At 49.8% G+C, this 22,771-nt stretch overlaps 1 protein-coding gene across 1 annotated transcript in view; it reads right to left on the minus strand.

Annotated features, from left to right (window-relative positions):
- SNX8 (sorting nexin 8) overlaps positions 1-11,403 on the minus strand; it is a 39,022-nt gene extending 27,619 nt beyond the window's left edge. Inside the window, exon 1 of the mRNA XM_044232562.1 lies at positions 11,298-11,403. Within this exon, the coding sequence (XP_044088497.1) occupies positions 11,298-11,403 (106 nt within the window). The remainder of the gene's footprint in view (positions 1-11,297) is intronic.
- Positions 11,404-22,771: the final 11,368 nt, after the last annotated feature.

The raw sequence follows: 22,771 nt of genomic DNA on the forward strand, positions 1-22,771 counted from the left end.
ACCATACACGAGAGCTAAAACACGCAGGTCCAGGGTCCATTTTGAGAGCACTAAAACTGCAAACTCTGAGCAGAAAATACAGAACCAGATCTTCCTGACCTGGAGTGAGGCAAAGCCTTCTTAGCTGTTGACACCAAAGGCACACACAACAAAAGAACAAAAGAGATCAACTGGGGGCGCCTGGGTGGCTCAGTGGGTTAAGCCTCTGCCTTCAGCTCAGGTCATGATCTCAGGGTCCTGGGATCGAGCCCCACATCGGGCTCTCTGCTCAGCAGGGAGCCTGCTTCCCCCTCTCTGTCTCCACCTGCCTCTCTGCCTACTCGTGATCTCTGTCAAATAAATAAATAAAATCTTAAAAAAAAAAAAAAGATCAACTAAACTTCATCAAAATTAAAGGCTATCCTGCTGCTAGACACCGTGAAGAAAGCTGAAAGACAACGCACAGAATGGGGGGAAACATGGAGGAATCGTGGATCTGATAAGAGGTATGTGTCTAGAATATACAAAGAAATTCCTAAAACTCGTGGTTTTTTTTTTTTAATAAGACAAACTACCCAAAAAAATAAAATGAACTAAAAAGTAAAAAGGCAAACTACCTAATTTTAGAAATGGATGAATGATTTGAATATACATTTCCCCCAAAAATACACGAAAGGCCAATATGCACATGAAAAGACGCCCAACAAGGAGCTTCCATCTCACACCCACTGGGATGGCGATAATCAAAAAGACAGGCATAAAAAGGAAAAACAAACAAGAGGCACTAACAAGTGTTGGTGAGGACATGGAGAAACTAGAGCCCCATACTTGCCAGAAAACAGTCCAGCAATCCCTCCAAGGGTCAGAGAGAGACTGCCATCGGACCTGGCCATTCCACTGCCAGGAATGAAAACTGTGTCCACACAAACAAGGGTGCATGGACAGGCACAGCAGCACTATTCACAATAGCCAAAACGTGACAACAGCCCACATGTCCACCAACCAAAGAACAGGTAAGGTAGAGTCTCGTCACGATGGGACACCACGCAGCCACACAGCGTGACGGTGCACCAGTCCGTGCTACCCCGTGGATAAACCTGACCCTCAGTGAAGGAAGCCAGGCACCAAGGCACACGTAACACAGGCCCCACAAGAGGCAAATCTGTAGGGGCAGAAAGATCAACAGTGCCTAGACTAGGAGGAGAGGGACTGGGGAATGAAGACTGACCATGAAGTCGTTGGGGTTCCTCCCGGGGGGGACGAGAGGGCCCGAAGACTGAGGACAGCAACAGCTGCAAACGTCCATGAATACACTGAAACCACCAAATTGGGAGACTTCAAATGGGAGAATTATGTGTGTGTGACTGAGACCTCAGTGAGACAGTCACGTGTGTTACGAATTCCCGCTCTTCTCTCCAGCTTGTGGATACAAACTGCTTCTCACCGCCAGCGCCATGCCTGGAACACAGGGCCTGCGACCTTGAACAAAGGTATCTACCAAGACAGGGGAAATCATCCACCTGTGAAACCCTCTGGTTGTTCCAGACTCAAACAAAAAAGTCCAGCTGGCGACAAGGCCACAGAAACTCGCAGTGGCCCATGGGGTCCCTGTCACCCCTATGACCAGGAAGCTACAAGTCAGAACTAGAAGCAGCCACTGAATGACCGAAGCAAACAGAGTTGCCCTTAATAAATGTGTCTCCCCACTCCCCTAACTCTTCCCGCAAATTCAAAGACAGCGATGAAGCCAGCCATCCAGACAGCTGCGTGTAGTACCCACCACCATCCAAACGGGGGCCATTCCCAATAGTCCCATTTCTTTGTGTCTGGAACCTTACCGAATGCTTCATGTATCGTCTCCTTAGCCCTAGAGAACCCCGTAAGCAGGTGCTTGGTCCCACTTTGCAGATGTGAAAACAAGGCTCAGCTGGCAGCAGGGTCAGCCCAAGGTCACAGAGCTGGCCAGCTGAGTCTCTCAGAGCCAGAACCCGCACCAGGCTTCCTGATGATGTCCAATCCCATGCTCGCTCCCTGACTCACGGGGAGAAGAGCAGGGACAGGCACAGCCCATGCCCGAAGCCGGAGCTCAGATGGTCTCAGCACACATCACTGACTCCTATGTGACTGTGAACCAACAGCTCACCTCCCTCACCTCACTCAGTTTTCTCATCCCTAACATGGGGACCATATGATCGACATCACTGTCCAGTTGCAAGAATTTTTTCTTAAGAAGTTATGTGAAAGCAGCTAGCATGGTGCCTAGTGCTCCAGCTTTTTCTTTTCCAAAGGACCTACAGACCAGACATGGAACTTTCAGATCAAACCCCAGACCAAGCGAATTGCTGCAGGCCTGGCGTGCTCGTGGCTGCCAGCACTGGGCTCTACACAGTGACAGCGACGACGCCTGAAGTTCCATGCTAATCACAGACATATCGCAGATGGCCCTGGGGATCCCGGGACACAGGAGAGCCACTTACACACAAATAGGACATTCTCAGTTGTGAGGGCTACCCCTTTCCAAGGGAGACGCAACAGACCAAACCACAGAAGGGGAAAAAAAATCACGGGTCTGTTTCCTGAAGACATCACAAAACTGAAGCTGAGTCAAAAACAGTCACCTCTCAGATGACTTCCTCTGACTCAAACTGGAGCAGGAGGAACCAGCACAGGGGCGGCCCGATCTCTGCTTCTCCATGAAGCTCACCAAACCTGCTTCTGAAAGGGCCCCATTCAAGTTGGGTTTATTCCTCAAAAAACCTCTTTGGTCTCTCACTTTTGGAATGTTTACATGTGGGGAGGCCCAAAGATTTTTTTTTCCAGCGTTTAAAAGGAATACTGTTTTAGCTAATTTGGGAAATCTTAGAGTAACTTACAAAGAAGAAGTTCAAAAATTCCAAAGAGAATCACGTTCTCTCTCTTTAACCAAATTCAATCTGGTTTTGGTTTTTATTCTTTCTTTAAACCCTCACCCCAGGTTTGGTTGGTTCAGCCTGAAAGTGACTCAGGTTTTCTAGGATCTCTTGCCGTGGAAATAAAAATATTCCAAAACATCCCGCAGGCCTAAGTGTGTCTCTATCCCAGCGAAGACTAAAAAGCCTGCATTCACAACCAAATGAGGCTCCACTAATAAAATTCCAAGCAGTCACTCGTATTATAAGCCAAGTGAGATACAATTAAATCCATCTGAACAAACCTCAACTGGTCTATGGAAGGAATCACAAAAAGTAAGACAAGGTCCCTGCCAGCCAGCTGCCTGGTCGACAACCAGGAATGCCATTCATCAGCAGGAGAAAGGAACGCCCCGGAAACTGGCATGAACAAACTAGGAACTGGGAAGAATGTCACAGTGAGAGAAGTATGTAGTCAGTCTTGCTCGCACAGCCAAATGTGTGCTGAACGTGGAGACCCAGTTTTCGGTGCAGAGAAGGCTGGACTGCACTCTGCTGTCTGCAGCCCCAAGACTCCAGAATCCGTTCGCTCAGATCATCAGAGTGTCTTCATGAGAGGAGGGAACTCGGCCGTGATCTGCGAAATTTGTTTTTGAGCGCTGTCACATCCTGCTCAGCAGGAAGAAACACACTCCGTTCGACATCGACCCCCAGCTCCGCAGAGTGAACTGGGGCTCCGACAGGGACGCGCGGAGCCCAGGCCCACGTGCAAACCATGCGGGGCCCGGTTCTCCAGCAAAACCACCGCCGCCCATATACACGCCTCCTGCAGTCAACCCACCACACCGTCTACTGCGTGTGCACCCGCTTCCTAAAGAGAGAAAGGCGACATCCCACAATGAATGGTCCTCCGTGGTATTTCGAGAACCGTCACATAGAACAATCTCACTGTGCGTAAAAGGTTCCAGAGAGGGGAAGTTCACGGCAGGGAAGGCTACTTAAGTGAACCCTGGGGGAGGCTCGTGAAAGGCAGGATCACGACACAAGCCCGAGGGGGACTGGAGCAAGGAGGTGACACTCCGATGCCATTCTGAACCAGAGCCACATGCTCAGCTGCATGTGAATCCCACTCTCGGGTCCCAGGCCAGCAACAGGACTGCTGCCGTCTCAGTTTCCCCATCCGTAAAGTGGGGGTGTGATAAACAGCCGACTTTGCAGGGTGAGTGTGAGGGGCACCGCATCTCCTCCGTGAGACCCCAACAGAGCATCTGACACACAGGAAGCCGTGTACAAGGCTTCCTCAGCAACACGACCCGTCCTCTGCTCTGTGAAGATTGCCCTCTGTGGAAGCCCCTTCAGCCAGGAGAGAGAAGACGGGATACTGTCTACCTGTGACAGTTATCTCGGGAAACATGTCACTTCCACAGGTCACAGCTAACCTCTAAACTCTGCAGGGACTCCAAGAGACTCCCACCTTCACTGTTTTCACGAGAAGGAAGGCCTGTGGCACATGAGACGCCCCGAGATACAGAACGGCACCTACAAGCCTTCCTCAGAAGAGCAGCAAATGCAACCTTCAATCTCCCACTGGTACGAAAACCCAACAGTGAGGGACGTTTCTCAGGAGCTGAGAGGTGACCTTACCGTCCCCAAGACAATTAACAGTGCTAAGTCATGACTATCGCTGGATTCCTTTACGGTAGATGGCCTTGGCCAAGGACATCCTGGGAACTGCTGGTGACGTCCCCAGACAGCTCTCCAACAGCAACACAGGCCAGCAGCCCTTAGGTGTGGGTTGCTGGTTTTCTTTTCCCAGGACCCACCAAAACTGCTGAACTCAGCAGCACTGGTATTATCCAGACACAGACATCAGAAACAGTGGAAGCCGGGGCGGGTGGGGAGCCCTCCTGCTGATTCAGGGCAGGATTCTCCATTGATTCTGACATTGACACAATCACACATGTATTTCACTACAAATACATTTCCAATATGAACTAGAGAGTAGAACCCAAGAGAGTTCAAAATGCCTACAAAACCATGTTAAAACAAGACCCTCTGTGCCCAGCTCTACTGGGCCAGCCTTATCGTCAGCAAGTGTGCCTGGCGGCTCGGGATCGCAGGGTTGCCCTCCAGGTTTCCTCAGTGAAATAAATACCACCACCTGGGTGTGACATGGCTACAGGCCGTGTAACAAAACTGTATCTCCAACATACACCCAGGTGGACCAGTAAAAGACCAGCAGTACCTGAACCCCCACCCCTGCCCTGTATGCCTTGAAGGTCAAACCCCCCTCTCTCCTACCAGAGCGACCACTGCCACTTTTCACGGCACTTTGCTTGCTCTTCATTCATAGTTTCACCACACAAGGAAGCATTCTACGTGACAGAGTCAAACCCTGCGTGTTTTTTAACTTGACAGAAACCTAGGTCACCAATGTGTGTGTTTTCTCTTGCAAAGGGCCCCAAAGAGGTCACCCCAAAGGCCTCTCCCCATTCTCAAAGCCGGGCAACCGAGCTCACAGAGATTCTGATTCTGCTGCACAGCGGGTAACGGCGTCACCTGTGAGGTGGCGAACTAGCTTCGTGGGAGACAGACCGCTGACCAAGTGCAAGCTGGAGGTCAAGTTTTACCCCTGGTTCAATTCGAAGAACCATTTTCTGGAAGACACAGCAAGCGTGTCTTGAACACAAACTGCAGGACATCAGCACTTCAGCAGCACCAACAGACAGCCTGATGCCGGGCACACAGGATTTCAACAGGCAGTGATGAAAGCTGTTTTTTTGCAGCATAAAAAGAATGTTCAGTGGAAAGGCCAGGCTATAAGGGGTACATACACGATGAGGACAGCCACATAAAAAACATATGCATAGGAGAAAGGAAATAAAGTTGACCCTCAAGCAACATGGGGGTGAGGGGCATAACCCCACCCCCAGCACCGCTGAAAATCTACATGTAACTTCCGACTCCCCAAAAACTTAACCACACACAGCCAGCTGTTGGCTGTAAGCCTCACTGGTAGCAGAAGGTTAATTAAAAACATATTTTGTATACGTAGGACATACCCTAACCTCACAATAAAATAAATTGGAGAAAAGAAACGTTAAGAAAATCAGAAAGGATGGGCGCCTGGGTGGCTCAGTGGGTTAATCCTCTGCCTTCGGCTCAGGTCATGATCTCAGAGTCCTGGGATCGAGTCCCGCATCGGGCTCTCTGCTCGGCAGGGAGCCTGCTTCCTCCTCTCTCTCTCTGCCTGCCTCTCTGCCTGCTTGTGATCTCTGTCAAATAAATAAATAAATAATCTTTAAAAAAAAAAAAAGAAAGAAAGAAAGAAAAGAAAATCAGAAAGGAAACCCATTCACGGCCCCGCACTGTATTTACCGCATACAGCTGACAGCCAAGCTGCTCACCAGTCAAGGGCAAGCCAAAATGCGGCGGCTGTGTTAAACTGGCAAAAATTATGGGCGAGTTCTCCGTTCACCAAAAGTTTGTACTGCCGCTACGCTCTTGTACAACAAACATTCTCCTCCAAGCGCCAATTCTCATACAACAGTGTAATTTTATGCCACTTTGCTTGCTCTTCATTCATAGTTTCACCACGCAAGGAAGCATTCTACGTGACAGAGTCAAACCCTGCATGTTTTTTAACTTGACAGAAACCTAGGTCACCAATGTGTGTGTTTTCTCTGGCTTCTCTGGAGTCCTCAGCAGAGGGACCAGACACAAGTTTGGTAAGACTTGTGGTGAGCAAACTTTACCAGCACAAATCAGGTATGAAAGATTCTTGGGAGACCCACATAAACGGACTTCTAACCTGCAAGTCTCTCCAGTCCGTACCGAGCTTCCCTGGAATTAATCCAGCATCACATAATTTCCCTTCACCTCTGCTGAGCACACAACCTCCAAACGGGTCAGGAGTCCTCGAAAACCCCATGAAACACCGCTCCACAGGCAGAAACAGCCAGTGGGCTCCCCTCCAGCAACCCAGCCAACAGAAAACGTCAAGTGTGGCATCAGAGTCCCCCGTAAGCCAAACGACAGACAGGACATACATCTCAGCCATTCTGAGGCCCCTGGGCTACAGGGTATTTCAATCCTGACTGTTTCAACAAAGAGCTTCTACCCCTGAAGTCTGGTTACAGTTTTTGAGTGATTCTATAATAAAAACACAAGAGAGAGCGAAAACACGGCAGCTCCTCAGAGGGCAACAGGATCAAGAGTCACGCTCTCCAAATACTCTGGGGGCCAGGCGTCCCCCTCTGCCCCCGGCCGGCCCCACTTTACACCCAGGCCACCCCTCCAGTCTCTCCCCAGCAAGCAGGACGAGCAAACATCTCTTTTTGTGTTGCCTGTTTCTTAGGAAGGAAAAAATATCAAAACAGAATTCCCCCGCCCGGAACACATCACTTTCTTGCTAACCACAAATTCTGGCAAATCTGTTCTACATAATACTGATTCCGTTAGTTCCTCTTTCTTCAAATTGACACATTTTACCTTGCAAATTGTGTATGTCTGTAGGAGAGAGTTTAAAGGCCAGCAAAGCAAACTTAAATCATATTTCCACGCTACCATTATCAAATGAAAACGTGACACTATCCTTAAAAAAACTTCCGATAAAAATTCTTTTCAAACGTCTCAGCCTTTTCTACAAAGCAGATCTTACTCTAGATGCTGGGAGGTGAAGAAAAATAATAGTTTCTGCCTACTGGGAGCTTACAATCAAAATGTGTGTAGTGATGGCAAGGAGGATGGACAGGAAGAGTTTTTTCCCGGAATGCAAACAGCACACTGAGGTATAATTTAACCCATATGCATACATGTTATGTGACAGCTCAGTGAATTCTGACAAATGCACACCCAGAGAAGAAGCAGGCGAGGGGTGGTGGCGGGGCCAAGAGAGTAAGGAAATCGGCCAGGCATGCAGAGAAGGTGGGTGCCCATGTGCAGGAGCTCAGATGATGAGCAGAGCTCAGCCGTGACCCAGAGAAAACCAGGAGACAAATGGCTGGGAGCTTCCTAACCAGATGGAATGTATGGAATGCCATCAAGTGAGCCACTCCAACAGAAGTGAAGCTGGTTCCCCCGTGTTCTCAAGACAAATTTAGGTCCATAGGATTGCAGAAAGCGGGGCCGCGATACGCAGCAGTTGTGTGTGTGTGTTTTTATCAGGGCAATCTCAAAAACTCCAATTACACAGTCACGCATCTCTCACATTCATTCCTTGCCATTCTGACCGTGTCCCAAGTGCTGAGCTTTAGAACCTCCCAACAGGGCCCTGAAATTAAATCTCATCCTGCACAGAGAACAGGATGTTCCCAATGGACACTGTAATAGTAACAATTTTAATACAAAATCCCCAAAGGGCATGTGTTCAAAATGGAAAAATGCACAGGACAAATCAATAAGGGAAAAGACACACTCCTGAGAAAATGGGCAGGAGATATGAATGGTGAGTTGAGAGAGGCCGCACTGTGGCAAGAAACTAAACCCCAATAATACTAGAGGAAACGAGGTCCAAACAGAAATGAAACACTTTCTGATTGTAAGTCTGAAAGGAGTTTGTAAGAATAGCAGGTAGCGTCCAGGAGGTTATGAGGAAGTGATGTTCTTAACACGCACACTACGGTCACGCCAGGGGCAAACTGGCAGGACCCGCTGAGAGGATAAGGGGCGGGTGTCTGCTAAGACCAAAGATGTGCACACCCCACAAACCAAGGATGCCACTCCCACTGCTCATGGGAGGCATAATAATGCCCCCCCAAGTGGTCCACAATCTCAGCCCTGTAAACGGAATTTGTCTTTTCCACAGTAAAGGGGAACTAAGGCAGCAGCAGATGGAATGCAGGTGGCCAGCCAGCAGCCCTTAAAATAAGCCACAGGGTATGGATTATCCAGGTGGGCCCAATGTCGTCCAGGGGTCCTCAAAAGTGGAAGAAGTAAATAAGAAAAGGGAAACCAGAGAAATGACAGCCTAAGAAAGACGTGACCCATGGTTGCTGGAGAAAGGGGACCAGCAGCCAAGGAATCTGGGAGGTGTGTGCAAGCTGGAAAGGCCAGAAAATGGATTTTTCCCCTGGGGCCCCCAGGGGAACGCAGCCCTGCCCACACCTGATACTAGCCCCAGGAAACCTACTCTGGACTACTGACCTCCATCCAGATCTGGGAGATGACAGATTCGTGTCGTTTAAGCCACCACATTTCTAGTAATTTGTTATAGCAGTGGCAGAAAACTAATACACTGACTTAGCGGAATGTGGGCACATGTGCTTGAGGAGATCCATGTTTCCTAAGCCCATATACATATAAAACATATGAACAGGAGAGAATCCATCCCAAACCAGTAATGTTCCCTCTTGTAAAAAGACAGTGATAGCAATCAGTGTGAGAATTTTCACTTAACAGATACTGTTTTACTTTTTTTTATTAAAAAAACCCATTTGTCCACATATAACTGAACTGAAAGTTACATTTTTAGGGAGTTACCATTCACAGATTGAGCTCCAAAGCATTAAAATATTAAGACTATTTAATGTCGAAAAACAGGGAACACCATTTTCTCTGAAAATCCCAAAAGCACTACAAAGACCTAGACCTCACAGTCCCTACAATCAATATCACGAGCGGGTTCTGCCTACGTGGACGGAATACCAGAGAGAAACTCCATTCTACACTCGTAAGCACAAACCCTTCAGCAAATCAAAATCAGCCTTGGTTACGGTGTGAGATAGACATTTACGGTCTACGGGCAAGATTCAGCCTCAAACCCTACGTTTTCTGACTCCACCTCCCGCCCCAGCCATGACTCCCACCTAGACATGCCTCCTTAATACTTGCCCACTTTGGCCAAGTCACTTGCTTCTGGGTTTTATTTACCCCAGTGTAAAAAAGGTTTGTTCTGGGGTGCCTAGGTGGCTCAGTCCGTTAAGTGTCTGCCTTCAGCTCAGGTCATAATCCCGGAGTCCTTGGATCGAGCCCCACAGCCAGCTCCCTGCTCCATGGGGAGTCTGCTTCTCCCTCTGCCCCTCACCCAGCTCGTTCTCTCTCTCCCTCAAATGACTCAAATCTTTAAAAAAAAAATAAAAGAAGAAGAAGAAGAAGAAAAGGTTTGTTCAAACCACTTCACCTGCCTGATAGGACAGTCAAAGGGTTTTTAATGGAATGAAATGACAGAGCGTATCCCAACAGTCCATGAACCCCACTTGGAGACTCACCTGGCTATAGAACAGTACTCTGTAAACAGGTGCCATACTGTCGGCAAGGTAAGCACGCCTAATAAAATCACTATAGCCCCAAAGAAAGACAACTACCATGGTTATTCCCCCCGAGTCACAGGGAGCACAAGCTTGAGAGCTCGTGCCATCCACAAGTGGCAGCCAATGGCTGAGTCCCCCAGGACACATCCGCCACAGCACCCATGCCTACGAAGAGACCCCTGAGGCCCCACCACATCCAGCAACTGGGAACTGTTTCATAATCCCAGCGTTAATAAGCCAATGACAGCCTCCCATTCCGAAGAGTGACCAGCCAAGGGGTCCAGGCTGGGGCCCTGGGACGGGTGAGGTGGACTGCCCACGCCAGGTTCAAATGTGTGATCTAAAGAACACAGTGTTCTAAACAACAGCAAGAACCATCACATGCTTCCCCTTTCACGGCTACAAATGAAATGAAAAATAACTAAAAACCAATTCTGGAGGTTGGGGGACTTCATTCCGAACGCAGACTCACCCACAAGCTTTTACATCAATGGGCCCAGTCCAATGCCCACTAGCAACTCCCGCAGCTTCCCAGCCACTCCCCTGCCTTCTCTCCCTAATGAATAAACACTCTGGGAGCCCTCCAGGGGACACCTCGTCAGACCCTCTCCCCAGGCGGAGTCCCTCAGCCTCGTGCCCCATCCCAACCCGTTCCAAGCAGCAGCAGCAACTCCAACCAACACCGCCCCTGCAACTGTTCTCTAACTTAGAGGACTAGAGCAGGGAACTTTTCAATACAGAGCATCCTAGAAAAGCCAAGCCTCGCTCACTCTTTTCCGAGCTGACGCTCATCCCCTGGGGCAGAAGCGCTGAGGGCGAAGTATGTCCGGGCTGCGGATAGGAACTCACAAGTCCTGGCCGGCGCGATTTCTTGTCCGAGTCCCGCCAAGTGCCGGGGCTGCGCCCCACGCGGCCGGCCGGGGCGGCCCCGCGGGGAGCGGAGTGGGGGGCCTGGGGGATGGGGGAACGGGCTTCCGCCCCGAGGGGCTTGCACAAGGAGGCGCGGCCGGGACAAACCTGAGCAGGTGCTCGGGTGCTTGTGTCCCCGGGCCCGCGGCGCGCTCCGCAGCGTGGCAGTAGCGCGCGGGGCGCCAGCGCGCAGCCAAGGAGCCGAGGGCCGCGGGGTCACGGGGTGGGGGGCCAGGGCCGGGCGCGATAGCAAGGGGACCGCCAGCCGTACCTGCCGCCGGCGGGTCCGCCTCCTCCTCAGCCTCCACCTCAGCTGCCGCCGCGACTGGCGCCGCGCCTGCCTCCCCGGGCAGCCGGTCCATCACGCCGCCAGTCATGTGAGCGCGCGCCACGTGACTTCCTCCGCACCGGGCGGCCCGCTTCACCACGCCCACCTCCGCACGCCCCGCCCGGGCCCAGCCCAGTCACGCCCTCGTCACGCCCCTTGTCCGGCCTCGCCACACCCGCTTCGGGCCTGCCACGCCCCTTGCCCGACTTCACCACGCCCACCCCAGGCCTGCCACGCCCCTAGTCCGGCCCTCCAACGCCCCACCACGCCCCGCCCCGGCCACGCGGCCACCGGGAGGGCAGGCCTTAGCTCCCTCCCGCGCTCCCGCTTCCCGCCGTGGGCTCGCAGCCGGCGCAGCTCGCCCACTCGTTTAGCAGCCGGTCGTCACACTCACCCCCTTGTCCGCTTACTCGGATTTCCGCGTGGGCCGCTCCCCACCCCCGCACCCCGCCCCGCGCGTCCCTCACTCTCCTAGCAGCCTTCAGCCCTTCCCCTAGGCTCTCGCCCCGCCCCTCATGCACCCATCCCCCACCCACTCATTTGTTCCCCAACTCGCATTGTTGCATTCATCCACCCTCCCACCCCCGCTCACTCACTCATCCCCTCGCTGGCTCGCTCCTTCACTCATTCGTCCACCCGCCCTTACTTACGAACACACTCATTCACTCCCTCGCTCCCTCGCTCACTCATTCATCCGTCCCCCCCCCCCCCCCGCGCCTTGCTCTCTCACTCACCCACACACTCACTCGCTCATTCATCCCGTCTCTGGCTCCCTCCCTCACTCACTCATTCATCCCTCCACTCACTTGCTCACCTGCTCTCTCGCACACCCGCCTTACCGTTCACACCCCCCACACACTACCCCTCCCTGACCGGAGGGCAGGCTGCCCAGTGCTGGGAGCCCAGGACACCTGGGTCCATTACATATTCCCCACCCCACCTCACCACCCCAATCTGGAGGACAGGACAGCAGAGGAAGTGTCCTGGCTGTTCGAAAGTCACACTGTGGGGGTTCAGGGAAGGGATGAGGGGACCCCTGGGTGAGGCAGAGGGGATGAGGAGTTAAGCAGGAGGAGAAGGCACCAGCCTCCAGCAGGCACAAAGGCCCTGAGGCATCATCAAGCAGCTGCAGGCACTGCGGTCCTCCTGGAGCTAGAAGTGTGGGTGCAGAAATGGCAGAAGAGGAAGCTGGAGCCCCAGGAAGGGCTCCATCCAGGAGAGCCTCCTTTCCAAAGCAAGGAGCTGAGACCTACTGATTCTGATGCCTACCAAAGCCCCCTGGGAGCTGGTTACAGCGATCAACAGCCGAGCCCTAACCCATCTGGGTCCTTCCCCAGGAAGTCCCTTCTCCTTCCTATAGCTACTGGACCCTGCTCTGGCTACACATCACCGCATCCAGGATGTCCCTGGGAGTTGACACAGTCAGAGACACTCTCTGCCTCCATAACCTAGCAAGTGCTGGCCCCTGCTACACATGGGCTTCCCCAAGTCAGGGGGGGGGGGGGGGGGGGGGGGCACAGAAGGATCCTGTGATACACAGCCCCCCTCTGATGCTGCTTCCTTCCACCACCCTGGCCTTGCTTTCAGCTGCTCTTGCATCAAATGATGAGCTCAGCACTTTCCCTGACTCTGCATATCTCCACCCCCCAAACACAGACACACACACACACACACACACACACTCACTCTCTCTCTGTTAATGTCCCTGTATTAGTCAGCATGTATCTCTGTCCCTCACTAGATGATAGTCTTTACTAAATATCTAAGAGTTCACTGCATTTTCCAAGCTGTAAAGCATTATACGATACACAGATAGACATTATTCAAGAATGATAGCATAAATGTATTATTTTAACACCCCTGACACACACCCACACAGCCTCTAGCTCAGCGGTTCTGCGGTTCTGGATCTTTGCTGTGCTTTCCAGTCACCTGGGGAGAGTTCGAATATACTCAGCCCCCAGAAATTCTGATTTGATTCATCTGGGGTGTGGCCCAGACTTGGTGTTTTGTTTTCTTTTTCCTTAAGCTTCCCAGATGATTCTAATGAGCAGCCAGGTGAAGGACCACTGCTCTACCTTGAAAGTTTTATTACTGCAAACATTGCCTGGGCATTTCCTAGGTACTGGATTTTGTATGGGGGGGGAGGTGGGTGGGGAGCGGAAGGGTACAGCAGGATTCTCACGGCAGAGCGAAGCAGCTGTTAGGGCTGGAAATGTACGTGTTGTGGGAGGAAAGGGGGACAGGCCGTGGGTTCTGACGTGACCCGTTCTGAATGCCAGAAAAGGGAACTCGGTCCTCACGGGTGGTGGGCTCCATTGCCAGGTATCTCTAGTGGTTAGAAAGTCCTCGGAAATGTGCACTGAACTATGTCTGCCTGCAACTTCTTTAGATCCTCACCAAGAAGACTAATCCTTACACTATTTCTCTTTCATTCGGGGAACAGCAAATAGAAATCAGAATTTCTGGCTTTTAAAACCTTTCAATTAATGGCAAGAATCCAGCTACATTAAGACCGTTCAGGGGCGCCTGGGTGGCTCAGTGGGTTAAAGCCTCTGCCTTTGGCTCAGGTCATGATCCCAGGGTCCTGGGATCCAGCCCCACATCAGGCTTTCTGCTCAGCAGGGAGCCTTCTTCCCTCTTTCTCTCTCTGCCTGCCTCTCTGCCTACTTGTGATCTCTGTTTGTCAAATAAATAAATAAAATCTTTAAAATGCTCTAAGTACTGTATCCTCCACTATTCATCTAGCTGACGTATTTTTCAGGATAAGCGATACCAGACTGGTGCATTTCCGCAGCCTGAAATAACAAGGCGATTACGCTCACCATAGTCTCTCGGAAACCCAGGACGATGGAGCGGCCACCGTCTGGGATTTCTGCCATCGTGACCAAGTGAAAGAGCCCCTGGAGGGTCCAGCATGAACACCAAAATGCTCTGGTCCAGAAGTGACACTACGTTCCACTCGTGACTTCTTGGCTAGAACTAGTGGCGTGGCTCTGCCCACCCACGAGAGTACTGAAGGGATGACATCACCCTGTGCCTGGAGGACAGAAAGCCAGAACTATTTTGCAAACAGCGATCAATACTAACCACACTAACCAAACTAGCGTTTATTGAATACCTGCCTACTATGTGCCAAGCCCTTTTCTAGGTGCCTTTTATCGGGAGGCTCCTCAACGCCCCACAGTAAATCTTATGAAAGAGTAGCATGATTGTCTCCATTTTCCAGACAACGAAGGCAGAAAATCCACACGCTGAGATGGCAGAGCTGGTCCACAGAAGAGCCAGGATTTGAACCCGGCCTGTCCAGTGCCGGAGACCACCCTCGTAGTCCCTGTGACATTATTACCCCGTGGCCATAGACCCAGCCGTTACCCCTCAACACTCTCACTGTGGAAATTCCAGCCCCCTGGAACCTCTTGTTTGAGGAGGCTTGGGGCGCCAGTGGTGTATGGCTCTGTAAATCATACCGGGGGAAGGGGAGGGATTCTAAAGGCAGGGAAAATGGTAACAATGTCGTGGATAATATCGACGGCCCCCACACATTTATTAAACTCATATGTGACGGGCTCGGTGCTGAGTGACGAACCAGTACCAACTCACTTCATACCATGAAGGTCATGAAATCAGACCTTCCGGGGGTGCCTAGCTGGCTCAGTGTGTTGAGTGTCCCACTCTTGATTTGGGCTCAGGTCGTGACTTCAGGGTCATGATCTCAGGCGGTGAGATCAAGCGCTGTATTGGGGTCTGTACTCAACATAGAGTCTGCATCTCTCTCTCCTTCTCCTCCCCTGCCCCCGTCTCTCAAATAAATAAAATCTTTTAAAAAAAATAATAAAATTCTCCTGTGACCCTCTAAGATACCTTCTGAAGTGCCCATCCTAGAACTCCCACGTGAAGGAAAGAGATTTTCTCACACCCTCCAGGAGCCCTGGGAAGGTTTAAATATCACAACAACATTGGGTTCTCTTCTTCAGACTCTGGACAAGCTACTTGACTCTCTTTAGCTTCTGCATGCTGGTGTGTCAAGTGTAAATATCAGCGGTTCTTTATTTCAAAGGTTTGTTCCCCAAAGGATAAGGTTTAAATAAGAGATGTCTTCTGGTAGTCTGATGCAGAAGAACATTCACCCTCCTTCCCCAAACATACAGATGTGCTGGCAAAAATTGTCCCCTCCCCCTGAGATGTTTTTAATATGTTCCTGGCACCTTTTTTTTTTTAAAGATTTTATTTATTTATTTGACAGACAGAGATCACAAGTAGGCAGAGAGGCAGGCAGAGAGAGAGGAGGAAGCTGGCTTCCCGCTGAGCAGAGAGCCCGATGTGGGGTCCCAGGATCGCAGGACCCTGAGATCATGACCTGAGCCAAAGGCAGAAGCTTAACCCACTGAGCCACCTAGGTGCCCCCATTCCTGGCATCTTAAGCAAGAAAGCATACCTGATACAGCAAAGATTTTTTTAAGTTACAGCAATGAACTGGAGAGGAGACCAAGTGACCTATAGAGCTTTGAGACGCCATCACAACCCTGGGAGCCTGGGTTCCATGGCCAGAGAGCGAGACGGCTGGAGAGCAAGGGTTGGGCCCCAGAGATATGGGATATGGGATATGGCCCAAACCTCCCAGAGAAGAGGAGGACTGACAAGGAGCTAGCCTGTCCACCTCGAGAAGCAACGTGGGAGCTGGCTGTCCACACCAGACCAGGAGTGCAAAAAGAATGGCCCTCGAGGCGACCCCACTCTTAGGTATTTCCGCGAGGGAAATAAAATCGTACACCCACCCAAGAAGGCTCATTCCTCGAAGGCTCCCTCAAATAGCTAAATTCTGGAAATAGCCCAAATGTCTGTTAACAACAGCCTGGGCGAGCATATGGCCATGGAGACATACACAATGGCATGCCACACGGAGGAGCACACAATCCTGGCGCTGGTATGCACGAGGGGGCTGTCGCTATCCAAGCCCCTGCAAACTGTGCAACAGGCTTCCGAGGTGGGGGATGGGCAGAGACTGGAAGAATTCCGAGAAGCATGAGAGAAAGAGCCTAGATTGCCACGAACAGATTGTCAGCAGACACAAGCGTGTTAACAAGTCGGTTCGGGAGGACTGGGGCATAGAAAAGCTACGTCGTCTTAGATGGTAATACTCAAACTGTCATAAACACACGGCTGGTAGGCATCTCAGAGGAGGCCTCAGAGGGAAGCAAGGAGGGGCACCTGGGTGGCTCAGTGGGTTAAGCCTCTGCCTTCGGCTCAGGTCATGATCTTGGGGTCTTGGGATGGAGCCCCACGTCGTGCTCACTGCTTGTCAGGGAGTCAGCTTCCCCCCCTCTCTCTGCCTGCCTCTCTGCCTACTTGTGGTCTCTCTCTCTCTGTTCAACAAATAAATAAAATCTTTAAAATATAAATAAATAAATAAATAAAATCTTAAAAAAAAAAGAAGAAGAAGAAGAAGAAGAAGGAAGCAAGGAACGCGTTCCTGGAAACCAGGGGAGAAGAGGTCCTGTCCTACGGGGGGTAGCCGGACCTCGTGCCTCCAGGGACACGCAGAAGAAACCATCCAGGTGGCCAACAATGGTAAAGTTAGGGGACTCCCAGCCAGGAAAGTGTGCTCTGGAGAGAAAGCCCAGGCTGTGTGTGCACCTGGAAAGGGATCAAAGCTGTAGCAGTCATCACACCAGGAGCTCTTGGAAGAGACTAGTTCGTGGCATTTCAGCAGGAGCAAAGAACAGAGACGAAGACCCATGGATAAACCTCTCCCGGACGGCATGCGTGGAAGACCGGCACGGTTTCTGATCGTCTTATATCGCCAGAACACTACCAGCTTGAATGGGGAAGGGCAGAGGAACACAAAATGAAAGAAAGCTGTCTGCCTCTCAAAACAATGCAGGCAGGAAACAGGCGGAAAACACTCTCCGCCTCAGACGCATGCTACCCTTCACAAAAAAGGAAGGAAGACTCCGGGTGGAGCCCTGGGCGCCAGGGCCAGAAGCTTGAGCCACAGACAACAAGTCCCAGGCCTTGAAACCTGACTTTGCTCCACTGGGTTTCAAGATCACGTGGGACTGCAGTCCCTCCTTCCTCCCACTGCCTTCCTGAGTAAATGGGAAAGTTCATGCTTATCCTGCCCTTGTATTTGGGGATTGGGTCGTTTGTCCTCTAGGAGCCCAGATGGAGAGGAATTTTGCCTCGGGATGAACCATAGACAGACACTCCCCCATATCTGATTTATCTTATTGAGATGGGGAGATTTGGGACTTGGAATTGTGCTGTCATGGGTTGGGACCCTGGGGGACAGTGGGGTGGGAGGGTGTATTTGTGTGTTGGGTGGATGTGAGTGGTTGGGAGCCAGAAGGTGGGCTGTGGTAGACCCATACCAGCCCCTCAAAGAGCGTCTAGACCCCAGGACCTGTGAATATATTACGTTATATGGGAAAAGGGGACTCTGGAGATGGGTCAAGTTAAGGCTCTTTTTTTTTTTTATTTTAACGATATTATTTATTCTTTGAGATAGAGTGACAGAGAGCAAACACGAGCTTGGGGTGGGGGCAGAAGGAGAGGGAGAAGCAGACTTCCCGCTGAGCAGAGACGTGGGACTCAATCCCTGGACCCTGGGATCATGACCTGAGCTGAAGGCAGACGCTTAATCATCTGAGCCCACCAGGCACCCAAGTTAAGGCTCTGCAGATGGGGAGAGAGTCTCCTGAATTAACTGGGTAGGTCCGACATCATTACGAGGAAGACACCAGTGTCCCCGTTAGGGAGAAGGCCGTGTGGATGTTGGAGGCAGAGACTGAGGTCATGTATTCATGAGCCAGGGAATGCCAGCAGCATCTAGAAGCTGGTAGCAACAAAGAATGGAATCTCCACCGAAGCTTCCAGAAAGAACTATTCCAACCAACCTCTGGATTTCAACTCATTTCATACTTGTGACCTCCAGAACTGTTAGACCACACGTTTTTACTGGTTTAAGCCACTGAATTTGTGGTGCCTAATGCTGTTGAATTTCATACTTAAAAAACGATTAAGGTGGTGAATTTTATGCATATTTTACCACAATTAAAAAATTATTTTCGGGGGTGCCTGGGTGTCTCAGTGGGTTAAGCCTCTGCCTTCAGCTCGGGTCATGGTCTCAGGGTCCTGGGATCGAGCCCCACATCGGGCTCTCTGCTCAGCGGGGAGCCTGCTTCCCCCTCTCTCTCTGCCTGCCTCTCTGCCTGCTTGTGATCTCTGTCTCTGTTAAATAAATTTTTAAAAAATTATTTTCGGGATGCCTGGGTGGCTCAGCAAGTTAAGCCTCTGACTCTTGATCTCAGCTCAGGTCTTGATCTCAACATGGTGATTTTAACCGCCACATTGGGCTCCAATTATTTTCAATTAAAACACACACACACGATCATCTGGTGGACATAAATGATACTGCAATTCCCCCACAAAAAAAAAAAAAAAAAAACCACACACACACACACACACAACTTCCTTATAACAAAAACCCGTGGTCCAGATGGCTTTACTAGTGAGTGCTACTGAACTTCTAAGGAATAAATGATAGAAATGTTATATAAGCAGAGCTTTTTCCAGGAATGGAGTTGTTTTAATTGGTTGAAAGATCAATGTAACTCACCATGTTAGCAGAAGAACCACATGATCATCTCATATGCAGAAAATATAAATTGAAGAAAAAAAAACAATCATGCAAAATATGCTCCCTGAAATGCAGAAGGAAAATGGACAACATTCAACACCCATTTTTTTAAAGATGTTATTTATTTATTTGACAGACGGAGATCATAAATAGGCAGAGAGGCAGGCAGAGAGAGAGGAGGAAGCAGACTCTCCGCTGAGCAGAGAGCCCGATGCGGGGCTCGATCCCAGGACTCTGGGATCATGACCTGAGCCGAAGGCAGAGGTTTTAACCCACTGAGCCACCCAGGTGCCCCTCAACACCCATTTTATGATGATAACTTCTTCAAGCTGATAAGCACTATCTTTGAAAATCTCAAGCTGCGTTCATGCTGAACAGAGAAGGACCAAATGTTTTCCCCCTGGGATTAGCCAGAAGGCAAGTTGGTCCCTCTCACTTCTAGTGCACACTGCCTGGGAGTCCTCGCCCACAGAGAGGGCAAGACAAAAACTGGAAAGGAACGTGTATGTGGAAGTATCTAGGAAATGCGAGGGACCCATACCGTCCACCACCACCCCCCAGACCAGAGCAAGGGAATTTACAGACTGTGTCTCCGTATCCTAGCAACAGACAGATGCCAAATGAAACTGAGAAGGAGGCCATTTTCCCGACGTGTTCAAACGCATAGAATCCACAACATCCAGCGCGAGCCCTCAGGTAAACTACGGACCGTGATTGTGTACTGAGTCAGGCCAGGTTCACTCCTGGCAGTGAGAGCATAATTCTGGTGGGGAATGCTGATAAAGGGGGACAGGCAATGCATGTGTGGGTGCAGCGGGGTAAGTGAAATCACTGTCCCCCCCTCCTTTTGTGCGTTTTTCTTTTTGTGAATCTTAAGCTGCAGTAAAAAGTCGCCTTAAAAAAAAACTGTTTCCAGGACCCCTGGGTGGCTCAGTTGTTTAAGCAGCTGCCTTCAGCTCAGGTCATGATCCCAGCATCCTGGGATCAAGTCCCACATTGGGCTCCTTGCTTGGCAGGGAGCCTGCTTCTCCCTCTGCCTGCCAGTGCGCTTGCTCTCTCTCTCTCTCTCTGACAAATAAATAAATAAAATCTTTAAAAAAAAAAAAAAACCATTTCCTCAAACTTTTGCGGTAAAAGTGTGATATCCAAATCACAGGCATTAGAAGAAAATTATCCTGATATGCCACAAGGAAACTACAGATACTGTTCCCCAGAAATGCAGACATAAAAATCCTTAAAGGGGTGTCTGGCTCGGTCAGTTAAGCGTGGGACTCTTGATTTTGGCTCAGGTCATGGTCTCAGGGTCCTGGAATGGAGCCCTCCAGTGGCCTCGAGCCTACTTAACATTTTGTCTTCTCTCCCACTCCACACCCAAAATGCACACATGGGCACACATTCACTCTCTTTCAAAAAAAAAAAATTCTTGGGGTGTCTGGGTGGCTCAGTCAGTTAAGCATCTGCTTTCAGATCAGGTCGTGATCCCAGGGTCCTGGGATCGAGTCCCATGTCAGGATCCCTGCTCGGGGTGGAGGGGAGCCTGCTTCTCCCTTTCCCATGCACCCTGTTTGTGTTCCTGCTCTCACTGTATCTCTCTCTGTCAAATAAATAAATAAAATCTTTAAGAAAAAGATGATAGCATATATAGTGAATTCTATGGAATCCACAGAGGCTACAAGAATTTGTAATAAAATTTAGCAAGGCACAGCATCAAATATAAATATTGTATTTCTGTATGTTAGCCATGCACAAGTGGAAAATGAACTTTAAAAAAATACCAAAAGCATAAAAAAGGGAAATATTTATGGATAAATGTTTAAAGATACGGGCTAAACTCCAATGAAAATTATAAAACATCGCTGAGTGTGTAATTCAAGAAGACCAAAATATTCATATTGACATATTGTTAGGATGGCAATTCTTACCTAGTTGGTCTATAGCTGCTCATTCCGAGCCGCACCGGTAAACAAGTCATTCCATAGTCATATGGCAGAATACTGCCCAGCAATAAAAAGGAATGGACCGTGAACACAGGCAACAAATGGATATATCTCAAAAGCATTCTGCTAAGTGAACAAAGCCTAACATAAACTAAATATATTTTTCCATCCGTCATGAACTCTACAATAGGCCAAGCTATACGATGCCCCAGGAAAAGGAGGTCTAATTTGTAGTGAAAGAAGGCACGATGGTGGTTCTGTGCTGTGGAAGGGTGCACCGGGGAGTTGGGTGGGCTGATCGAATGTTCTAGCTTGGGAGCGCCTAGGTGGCTCAGTCAGTTAAGCATCTGCCTTCAGCTTGGGTCATGATCCCAGAGACCTGGGATTGAGCCCCACATCGGGCTCCCTGCTTGGCAGGAAGCCTGCTTCTCCCTCTCCCACTCCCCCTGCTTGTGGTCCCCCTCTCACTGTGTCTGTCTCCGTCAAATTAATAAAAACAAAACAAACAAAAACAAAGTTCTAGTTCTCCATAAGGGTGTTTGCTGCACTGACATTCGCACAGGCCTTGTCCCAATTCTTTGATCTCTACTACATAAGATATGTGCATTTCTTTTATGTAAATTCCACCTCAATAAAAACTGGTAATAAACTGCCAGCTAAGAATCTCCTATTGTGCAAAAGTGTAAAATAATGCATGATGAAATACAGATTATTTGGAATTGATGATGAAAGTCCTACTTAGCCGAACTAAAGAGAAGCAGACCAAGCCATGTTTAAAGGGAAACGTATAATCTTACAAGCACATGAGAAAACATGCAAGACAGAACATCAGTTAGCTCAAGGGTCACTTCTAGATACTACAAGAAGAGAGGAAACCCTTCTGTTCCCTGGGGAAAAAAGAGGAATTTATATTTGCTTCTATTGGGTACTAAGAAGGATGACCAGTCTGAGACCACTGTGCTTTTGAAGCTCAAGGTTTTAAGACCCCGGGTTTGGACTACAGCTCCTTGCAAGGACAGGTGTGTGGTTAAGCTTCCCAGAGAGAAGTGTCCTCTCCAGTTGGTGCCAGACCGTCTCTGCTGTATCCAGTCAGCTTTCCTTTTAATTCCCCGCTGCGCTGGCAAAGGTCAAGTTTAATTTTGCTCCCGTCTTGCCTTGGAGGTATGTGTGTGTGTGTTTCTATAGCCTTTGGGCTCCAAGTTTTAAGGAATAGTGGCTTTCTATGATTTTTTTAAAAGATTTTGTTTATTTGTTCGACAGAGAGAGACACAGTGAGAGAGGGAACATAAGAAAGGGATGTGGGAGACGGAGAAGCAGGCTTCCCACCGAGCAAGGAGCCCAATGCAGGGCTCCATCCCAGGACCCTGGGATCATGACCTGAGTCAATGGCAGACGCTTAATGACTGAGCCATCCAGGTGCCCCTCTATGATTTTTACAAGAGGGTACAGAGCCCAGGCTTCAACCTGCTGTGCACTATGAGGCTATTTGGAGAAGCTCACAGTCACCCAGGCTGCCAAACACACTTCATGCTCTCCCTGCTCCACGTAGAGTAATTCTGCATTATCTCTTCACTCTCTTCAAAGCTTGTAACAGATGGTTCTTACATTTTATCTAGAATTTACTTATTTTCAGCAGAATTAATCTGAATACCCCATCTAGCCGTATTCTCAAACCGGGAGGCACAGGGGACACAGGCGATAAAGACAGCAATTTATAATTGTGAGTACCGGCATGACAAAGAGAAAAGACAAGCCATGGCCGAGAGAAAATACTGGAATGCAAATAGGTTTAAAGATCACAAACAGAGTGTATAAAGAGCTCATACACTCAGTATGAGGCA

Source organism: Neovison vison, chromosome 14, assembly GCF_020171115.1.
Source record: "Neovison vison isolate M4711 chromosome 14, ASM_NN_V1, whole genome shotgun sequence".
In the NCBI taxonomy this organism is placed as follows: Eukaryota; Metazoa; Chordata; class Mammalia; order Carnivora; family Mustelidae; genus Neogale; species Neogale vison.